Genomic DNA, 10,479 nt, shown 5'->3' on the forward strand with positions numbered 1-10,479 from the left:
TTGGTTATTATTGTTTAAAAATACATAAATATGTATGTATTATATATATATATATATAAATATAGATACATATGGGTGAATATATGTCCATGTTTATGTATATCTATATATGCCAGGATACTATCTTCAAATTTTTTTATTTTTTTATTTTTTTTTCTATCTTCAAATTTTAAAAAAGGGTGTGTTTCATTTTTAAAACTTGGTTTTAGAGACAGCTCATTAGGAATCCAGACCCTTGGAGTCAAAAGGGAGCTCACTGAACATCTAGTCCAAATCTAACATTTTATAGATGAGAAAAACGGTTTGAGAAAGAAGGGTTATACAGCTAATAGTAGAGCTAATACCAGAACTCTTATCTCCTTTCTATTCCATGAAAACAAATCTTCCTCCCCCTCCCCATTGTCTGAAGACTTTACCCAACCAATTCCAAACCCCAGACTCTGACCTACCTCTTTCCTTTGTAAGTAAAGGTTTTCAGAGTAGGTTCTCAATGTGTATGCAACATATTGACGACTCAGAAATAAGCTCATTTGCACTTCTAGCCACCAGAGATAATCGTGAATAATACATGCAGACTTTGGCACAGTAGCTGGTCAGCTTTTCTTCTATTGAAATCTGAGGAGGCTCATTAATTTCTATTCTGAAAAGAGATACCTACTTGCAATGCCAATGAGGCCCTTCTATTTCTGTATTGACCAGATGAGGATCTAGGGGTTTCTAGGCAGTGGTCAAAAGGTTCTAGTCCAAAGTTCTGCCTACATAAGGGATGCTGCATTGTGATTCGTTTTATAAAAGGCTATCTCAGTCTGGGACACCAAACAATATGGTGTTTCCTCTTTGTAATAGACCCCATCCAGAGAAAAATTATTACCTTAGCAATAACTAGACTCCTTTTTTGTTATAGCTCTTCGGATTCATGTTTCTCAGACCACTGCCAGTGCCCTGAAGTCAATAGGAGGGTATGACCTGCAAGAACGAGGCACCATTAAAGTAAAGGTAATGCTGGAAGGTACCAGCCTAGTTCATCTTTGTAACATGGCCTGCTTTAGATCAACTATTCTGACTCCTTACTCTATGGAGACCCCTGGACTGTCTTATTCACCTCCATTACCTTCTTCCTCCAGCACTGAGGAGGGTATATTTTCCTAGGTTGAATTAACAAAAACATCAGGTTTAGGAATTTCCATATTAAAACTTTTCTGACTTGGTGATGAAATGAGGAGTCGATGAATGGGGAGAAATTGAGAAGGGCTATATAGAGAGGGCCCTCTTTCCTCCCCCACTAGCCCAACCCAAGGAAATTCTATACTTTGAGACTATTGCTTTAGATTAAGCATTGTGCTCTTCCTTGGAGGAAAAAAAAGAATTGTTCTGGTTTAAAACACAAATTAGTCCTGAGAAAGCTAGACCAGAAAGCCACAAACAACGTAAATGGGATTACCTAATCACTGACTTCTAATACTGGAACTCCAGGGAGAATAACAATGAAATACAATATGGTAAAGAGTTCTATCTTTTTTTTTTTTTTTTTTAGCTTTTTTGCAAGGCAAACAGGGTTAAGTGGCTTGCCCAAAGCCACACAGCTAGGCAATTATTAATTTGAGACCGGATTTGAACCCAGGTACTCCTGACTCCAGGGCCAGTGCTTTATAGGCTACACCACTTAGCCACCCCAAGAGTTCTATCTTGTAGTTGTAAAAGGCTGCTCTTTTCTCAGATCCCCTTTTATCAATTAATTTCAGAAAATAACTGCAGGTGTTTTTATTTTTACCTTAAAATTTCAAAATGAGATTTTCTTTTTGCAATAATGTGTACTGTTTATGGTGCTTTAAAAGTTTGTAAAGCAATGATATTCTTTATCTAATTTGAGTCTCAAAACATCCTAATGAGGTAAATACTACAGATATTATTATACCCAATTAACAAAAGAAGAAATGAAGACTCAAAGGGTGAAGTTATTTGCCTGTAGTCACATAATTAGTATCAGAGGTAGGATTTGAACCTGAACCTTTACTTTTATACTTTGTCCACTTTGCAAACCTTCCCCCTCAATTAAAGAAACAAAAATTACTCAATTTCTTTTTAAACATGAAATCTTGATATCAGGAAATTTGGATTTAAGTTCTAGTCATTTCCTAGCTGTTTGATTAGACACAGTTTTTCCATCTACAAAGTATGTAATTATCATGCATAAGGCTGTAGTAAAGAAACTTTAAAAAATTTTAAGTGTGACTTTTCTAATTATAGTTATCATTATTATTTTCTATAGTTTTATAAAAACACTTAAAAGTTTGATTTTTTTATTAATAGTAATAATAAAAATTCTTGTTCAGTCTTGTTTGACCCTTCTTATTCCAATTTGGAGTTTTCTTGGCAAAGATACTGAAATGGTTTTCCATTTCCTTCTCCAGTTCATTTTACAGATGAGGAAACTGAGGCAAACAGGATTAAGTAACATGCTGAGGGTCACACAGTTAATAAATGTCTGAGGATGTATTTGAACTCAGGTCTTTCTGATTTTTGGTCCAGTGCTCTATTCACTATGCCACCTAACTGACCCAATAATAATTGTTAGAATTTATATAGCTCTTTAGGATTTATAAAATGTTATACATGTTATCTCATTTGATCCTTATAAAGACACTATTATTATTATCCTCATTTTATAGATAAGGAAACCGAGGAGGTAGATTAAATGACTTGCCTAGTGTCACATATCTATCTAGTAAGAGTCTGAGTCAGGGTTTGAACTCTGGTCTTCTTCACTCCAAATCCTGCATTTAACCACTGTGCCACCTAGCTGAGCATCCTGAAGAGAGAGGTCACCTGTCTCCCTCCCCATACAAGGCACTAGAAATCAGAAATCTCATGGACCATAGTCCTCTAAGTTGTCTGACTTACTGAACATGTGGAAATTCTTTGTAACTAAGCTTCTAGCTATTGATTTCCACAGGGCAAAGGAGAACAAACGACCTATTGGCTAAAAGGAAAAGCTGGGCTTGATATATCCCTGCCAGAGTTCCTTGAAGAAACTGAGCTCCAGAAACCCTTAGGGGTAAGTCTCCTTCCCTTGGAGATCCGGGTATGGTTCTCTTTGCTGATATCTGGATGAAGAAACAGAACTGGCATTCATTGAGCAAGGGTTTGCCACATTTTTTGGTTTCTTGGCCCCCTTGGAAGTCTGATGAAATCTAGAGTGTCTTTCTCAGAATGATACTTTCAAGTAAATGCATGCTTAACTTTAGTTAGATATTAGTAAAAAATAAACATTTAAATTTTTCCTCCTCCAAGTTCATAATTCTCTCTTAAATCTATCTGTGGCCAGCAGGTTAAGAAGCCTTAATTTAAGATTAGTGATTAGACACAGTGAGTTTCTTCCTTTTAGCCATATCCTATCTGTCTAGTCTCCCTTTCCCAACTCTATTTTAAATCCCAACTATACAGAGCATATGCAGAGCTCGTTTGAATTGGGACACATGGCACAGAGAATGATAAATGTTCTTCTTTGGGGACAAGAGGATGGTTATTGCTCCAAGCCCATTATGTTTTCAATCCCTCTCTGCCAATCTGCTTCTTCAACTGCCAGATATTTCCAGTTCATAAACTCAGGAATTACATTGATTGGTAATCTCACTCTGGAAGAGGAGAAAGGGAAAGAACAGAACAAGTTTCATCTATAGAACCACCTGCCTACCTCTCCCTAGTAGGCAGAAAAGAATGTGGATAATAATTAGGCCTTTATTTTCCTGGATACTACTCTCTTAAACTCTTAGATTTTGTTTCCCTTATCTGTTGATCAGCCCTCAAAATCCTAGAGCTTCAATTCCCAGTTCAGAAAACCTCCAGCATGTTCAGAGGCATAAAACACACTATTGGTTTTTCTTTTTAATCTGAAACATAAGGGGTGGGGGGGGGTGGGGAGAAACTAAGTACAAAGTTGAGATCAATAGTCTATTTGGAGCAAATCTTGTTTTATTGTACTTTGCAGACATTGCTTTTTTTTTTTGCTGCAAAAATTGGAGGTTTTTTGGCAACCTGTTTATAAGCTCCAATTTCCAACAGCATGTACTACTTATGTTTATCAGAGTTTGGTAATTCTAACAATATTTCAAACTTTTTCATTGTATTATATCTGATATGGAGATATGTAATCAGTGATCTTTGATGTTACTATTGTCCTTGATTTGGGGCAGCATGGAGCACACCCATTTAAGACAGCAAATTTAATCAGTAAATATTGTTTATCTTCTTATTGCTCCACCAATTTGTTGTTTCATCTCTCTCCCTCTCCTCTGACTTTCCCTATTCCATGAGACACTACAATATTGAAATTGGGCCAATTAATGACCATTCAATGGACTCTAAGTGTTCAAGTGAAAGGAAGGGTAAATGAATGTGGCACACTTCATTGTTATCTTATTTTAAGAAACTGATGCACACCTATTACCTTCAGCACCTTGATCAGTCAGCAACCATCAACATTTGGGAAAGACCCTCCACCCTCAAAAAGTTTATGCTTACTGAAGGCTCACATGATGGTTAGCATTTTTATTTTTTTAGCATTCCATTATTTTTTAAATCAAGGTATGTACATTTATTTTAGACAATACTAACTATTGCATATACAATAGGCTATAGCAAAGTATACACAGAACTTTTATAAACATTGGGAAACCAAAAATTTCATGTGATTGCTTTATTACAATATTCATTTTATTTCAGTGGTCTGGAACTGAACTCACAACATATCTGAATTTTGCTTGTAAATGAGAAAATGTAATAAGAACCACCTTTCTTGGTTATTGGTCTAAGTAGATCCACCAGTTATTATGTGCCAGAATCTAGAGATACAAGTACAAAGAATGAAATTATCTCTACATTTATGGAGCTTACATTAAAATATAGCTATAAAGATATTAAATAAAAGATGCAAAGTCATTAAATGAAAGATAATTTGGGAGGGAAGGCACTAGCAACTTAAGGGTATCAGACTTCAGAGAGAAGACATTGCATGAGCTGCATAGGAGGAGAGAAGAGTCATAGGTGGAGAAGGGATACTTTCCAGATGTGAGAGGTAGCCAGTGCAAAGACCTGGAGATGGTAGACAGAATATTTTGCATGAAGAAAAAAGTTTGCATTTGGATGAATTTCTGAATGTATGGAGACTGATCAACAAGGAGGCTGTAAATATAGTTTGGAGGCACATTTAATTCTGATGTTTTATTCTAGTTTTTATACATACACACATATATAGTTTATATTTCTGAGCAGGAGAATATTTTCTAAGGTCCACATTTTATGCTCCAAAATTTATTCTAGATTCTCACTTTCTTGCTTATTTTTTTCTATTTGCAGGGCAAAATAATCATTTCCTAAAATGCTACTATACTAGAATCACCTTTGCCTACTTCCCTAGAATCACCAAGAGTAATTCCCTTTTGTCACTGTGGAGATCACTATGAAGATCTTTATTCCAAGGAATAATATCCTATGCTCTGTGTGTAACATTTTTATTAAGCTATGGAATTTTTATTTTCTGTTCATTGCCTACAGCTCCCCTGCTCCCACCTTATCCCAAACATTTTACAGGAGCAATGAAATGTAAAATGTTTGGGATACAATTGGTAGAACTATCTTTCACTTCTAAGCCCCATGAGACTCAGGTCTTGGTACCAAATAAAACTGGAAAACTCATCTCTTCTGGGCACAGAGTTAAACTTGGAGAGAGATTTTTGAGTTTATATAAAGGAAAATGTATCAAACCAGTGATGAATAGTATAACCTTAATCCCAAATTTTACAAAAATTTTCACTGGGATCCTTTCTTTGGGTATTTTTTTATCCCATGGGATTTGATGATGAATTTAGTATTTTCAAAGGATAATGAAATGAAAAAAAAACAACTAAAAACAAATTCCAATTAAAAAAAATATACCTCACATGAATTCTCTGCCTTTCTTCTTCTCTTGAAGGCAGAGGGTTGGGTTATATGATACAACCCTCTATTCTCATGTAGTAAACATGTAATAAATATTTGCTCATGAGCATTATCCCTCTCTCATCATATCACTAGTAACTTGCTTGACATCTCTGCCTAGAAGATCCATAGGTATCTCAAATTTAGCATTTCAAAGTTGAAATTCCTTATCTTTCCTTAAAACTTCACCTTTCTTTTCTGTTTCTGTAGAAAGCACCACCAAGTTTCAGTGAGGAAAGTGCTAAACTTTGAGTTTCAGTATCTAAATTTGAATCCTAACCTTGCTACTTTTGCTATCGTCTATCCTCTCTGGGTTTTAATGTCTTCATTTGCAAAATAAGAGGGTTGAATGAACCTTTAAGGTCCTAACATTTAGCATCCTTTCACCTTTACCTTTGGAGTCACTAATTCCCTTTAAGACAATTCAGGTGTCTTTTCTGCAACCTCTGGTCTGTAGCTCTTTCATCCATCAGGAAATTCCTTTGAACATTTATTCATCCATTTATCTATCTATCTATCTATCTATCTATCTATTTATTTATTTATTTATATTTTTTATATTTATATATGTTTATTTTATGTTGTATTCCTTCTTTTAGGTCAAGGTCTGTTTTGCATATGTCTTGGTATCCTCGGAACCTTGCAAATAATAATGCCAAGTTTCTATGACAATTCTGTGTTTTACTCTGCTTTACAGAAGGGAATTCATGAGTCTTTGTTAATAACCTTCCCTTTCTCATTTTTACAGGAGCTTGTTCTTACCAGAGTTCCCTAAGAGAGGAAAACAGAGGCCACCTAAACAAAACTTGGAAGTAGACATCTATGAGAAGGTGCTTTCTCTCCTGGGTCAGCCATAGAGAGGGCAGTTCCATCTAAGGGACACACACATGCCTCTCACCCAGTCTCTCTCACTTGACACCAGAACAACAGATTTTTAAAAATTTTTATTTATTTAAGGCAATGGAGCTAGGTGACTTGCCCAAGGTCACACAGCTAGGCAATTATTAAGTGTCTGAGGCTGGATTTGAACTCAAGTCCTCCTGACTCCAGGGCCTGTGCTCTATCCATTGCACCACCTAGCTGCCCCCAGAACAACAAATTTTCAGAATTGGCAGGATACTTGGTGAGCTAAAGGAGACAAGACCTATATCTGGTGCTATTATGACTTGTAATAGCATCTGTTCAATCTTGGCTAGTTTTTTACTTAGGAAACCAAGGTGTTTTGAGTTGAACATTGGCCTAGGAAACAGGAGATCCAGATTCACATCTCAGCCCTGCCACTAACTATCTATGTGGCCGTGATAAAGCAGCTTCCATTCTCTGGGTCTCAGTTCCCTTAACTGTAAAATAAGAGTTCAGCTAGAATTTTTGGACTCTGAGGTCTCTTTCAGTTCTAATACTATATGGTTCTGTTATTTTAAAACTCATAAGGACAAGAATACATATGAAAAGATCAACTGAATAATACAAATAATGCATGTATACATTTATGAGAGATACATATATTTGTTTGCAACATAATATGAATTTATGTGTGTATATTTGTGTGAAGTGGACAGAACTATGGTTTGGGATCTGGGTTTGAATCCTGGTTCTACTGCTTGCTACCAGTGTAAATTTAGGCAAATAATTTCACTTCTTTGGGACTCAGTTTCCTCATCTGTAAAATAATGAAATTGAACTGGATGTCCTGTTAAGTTCCTTCATTATTAAATCTTTGAGGTTATGATTCCCTACCTGCATATATAAATCAATGAACCTCAATTATACATTAAGACAATTTCTAAACAATATCTTGGAGCTTATAACCAACATTTGAGTTGCTTAGTTAAAGTAAGATCCCTCAGTCCCACCCAGGTTTATTGTGATACCTCCACTTCTCAAATGGCATTTCAAGGCTGAAACCATTGATGGGTCAAAGATTTTAGTAATGGGAAAAGGGCAGAAGTTCTGCATCTTTAAAGTTCCTTCCAGATGGAGCCCCTGCTCAGGCATAGCTCACCTCAGGTTTCAGGGATGTTATTTGCCTTTTTTTCTCTGGGTCTCCAAAAAACCTTTTCTCTCTTGTTTAATAATACTGGGGAGGCAGATAAAACTACTGAGACAAAATAATAATCAGTTAATAGTCAATCAATAAGCATTTATTTAGAGTCTATTATGTGATAAGTACTGGGTATAAAAATATGGAAAAGAAAGACACTTCTTCCCTCAAGTTGCTCACAATCCAGTGGGGGAAGACAACAAAAGGAAATCAATGGGAGTGGGGGGAAGGAAGATACTAAGCTCCTGAATGTGATGGAAAAGATCAGAAGAGTATAGCCTGGTGGTAAATAAAGAAATAGCTAAACTGGATCCTCTCCTTGAATGCAGCTTTGGGGAGGAGTTCTCTACCTTCCAATCCCAGGGAGAGGTTCCAGGGGAAAAGGGTATTGATATGGTATAAGTTCCAGGAATGAATTAAAACTTGCATCTTTTAGAACATGGGGCAGGAAAGAGAAGGGAGGAGATGAGATAATATCCATCTTAGTCTTATTATTATATCCATCCAGTCTTAGCCTGGATATTAGAAGAGAGGATTGACTTGTTTTAAATTATTTTGGTAATCATTTCTATCAGAATATGATGTAGATCACCTAGCACCACCTTTTTTATAAAACAGGCATTGTTAGGTATTATTAAGGTATAAAACAGTAAGAGTCTTCCCAGCTCTCCCAGCTCCTTTAGGGTAAGGAAGTAGTTGTCATTCTTCACCTGGGAGTTGGAAGGAGCTCCCCCTTCCCCCAATCTAAGAGTTTCTCATTCCCACAAAAAGGAGAAAGATTATTACCAGTTAATAACAGTTGTTCCCTTCTTGAGGTGTCACTATCCATGGCAGAATTGGAGAAAAGAAAACTTCTATACCTACTCTGTAAAGACTCCTCATTCCCTGTAAAGACTCCTCATTCCCTGCCACACTTTCATTTTCTCTAGATTCAGGGATAATGGTTCCCAGAAACTGTTCTTCCTCCTTATTCTTCTTCTTCCTAAGCCTTCAATAATTAATAATACATACATTCCCAGGGCACCTAGGCTAAAGACTATATCTGGCCAGATATTTCCATCCCATTGACTTGTGAAAGACACTGAACCCAATTTGGGAGGGAGAAGAAAGAGAGTCTGGGAAAATGGGTGACTCAGGTTAGATTCTCTGGACAGAAACCATGATCTAGGAGTGCCATGAATCTCCATAGATAATTCTAAATCTTCTAATGTTAAAAGCTTCAAATCATCATGGAAATCATCTGCCTAGTTCAGGGGTTTCTAAATTTGTTTCTGTTATGAACCCCTCTGGCCATTTGATGAAGTCTGTGAATCCCATCTCACAATAAGGCATATGTATAAAACAAAACACATGGGATTACAAAGGAAATCACATTGAAATAAAGTTATCGAAATATTTTTATAAAACTAGTTCCTCAGGGATAGCTAGGCAGTGCAGTGGATAGAGCACTGGCCTTGACCCTCGGGAGGACTTGAGTTCAAATATGACTTCCCACACTTAATAAATTACCTAGCTGTGTGACTTTGGGCAAGTCACAAACTGGGGTTTGCCTTGCAAAAACTAAAAAAACCAAATAAACCCCCAAAACTCAACCCAAAACCAAATTCCTAGGTCCCTTGAAATTTATCCATGAAAAAAGAATCCATGAATCCTAAGTTAAGAACTCCTGATCTTGTCTGATCTCCTCACTTTACAAATGGAGAAACTGAGGTATGATTTTAGAGAGAAAATATCCTAACTAAAATCATTCAGCTAGCTCATTAAGTCTGATATTTGGAGGGACTTGATAGGTCTTATAAAAGTTTAAGCTCTCAGAAGTAGAGGTCCTCCCAGAATGGGTTCAGTGTTATTCACACTAGGTGCCCTGGGAATGGATGCATTATTAATTATTGAAGGCTTAGGAAGAAGAATAAGGAGGAAGAACAGTTTCTAAGGACTATTATCCCTGAATCTGGAAAATGAAAGTGTGGTGGGGAATGGGGAGTCTTTACAGAGTAGGTATAGAAATTTTCTTTTCTCCAATAGAGGTGTTTAACATCTACAAATCTGAGACTTGGCAGGGTCAAGGTTCATCCCATTCCTGAACAAGAATCCTCTTTACATCTTCCCTAATTAGCTACTATACAACCTCTACCTAAAAACTTTCAGTGAAGGGGAAAGTACTACTTTTAAGTCAGTCCATTTAAGTTTTTGGATAGGCCTAATGAAAGGAAGTTGATTTTTTTTACATCAAAACTAATTTTATTTCTTTTTAATTTCTACTATTTACTTCTAGTTTTACCCTCTGGGTTCAAATCAAAGTTCAATTCCTGTTGGACAAAGATAATACATGGATAACTATAGGCGTAGCCCCTGAATCTTTTGTTTTCCATTCCCATTTCACACTTCTGATGTTGGTGTGCGCCTCCCCGCCACTTTCAACCTTCTGATTAAAGACCTATGACTGCTCCAGCTTATCTATA

The 10,479-nt window shown here is 36.4% G+C and overlaps 1 protein-coding gene across 1 annotated transcript in view; it reads left to right on the plus strand.

The window, feature by feature from the left end:
• LOC141522702 (guanylate cyclase 2G-like) overlaps positions 1-10,211 on the plus strand; it is a 95,571-nt gene extending 85,360 nt beyond the window's left edge. The window contains exons 21-23 of the mRNA XM_074236203.1: positions 905-996; positions 2,954-3,055; positions 6,725-10,211. Coding sequence (XP_074092304.1) covers positions 905-996; positions 2,954-3,055; positions 6,725-6,751 — 221 coding nt within the window. The 3' untranslated portion in view covers positions 6,752-10,211. The remainder of the gene's footprint in view (positions 1-904; positions 997-2,953; positions 3,056-6,724) is intronic.
• Positions 10,212-10,479: the final 268 nt, after the last annotated feature.

This window comes from Macrotis lagotis, chromosome 4 (assembly GCF_037893015.1).
Source record: "Macrotis lagotis isolate mMagLag1 chromosome 4, bilby.v1.9.chrom.fasta, whole genome shotgun sequence".
NCBI classification, from domain to species: Eukaryota; Metazoa; Chordata; class Mammalia; order Peramelemorphia; family Peramelidae; genus Macrotis; species Macrotis lagotis.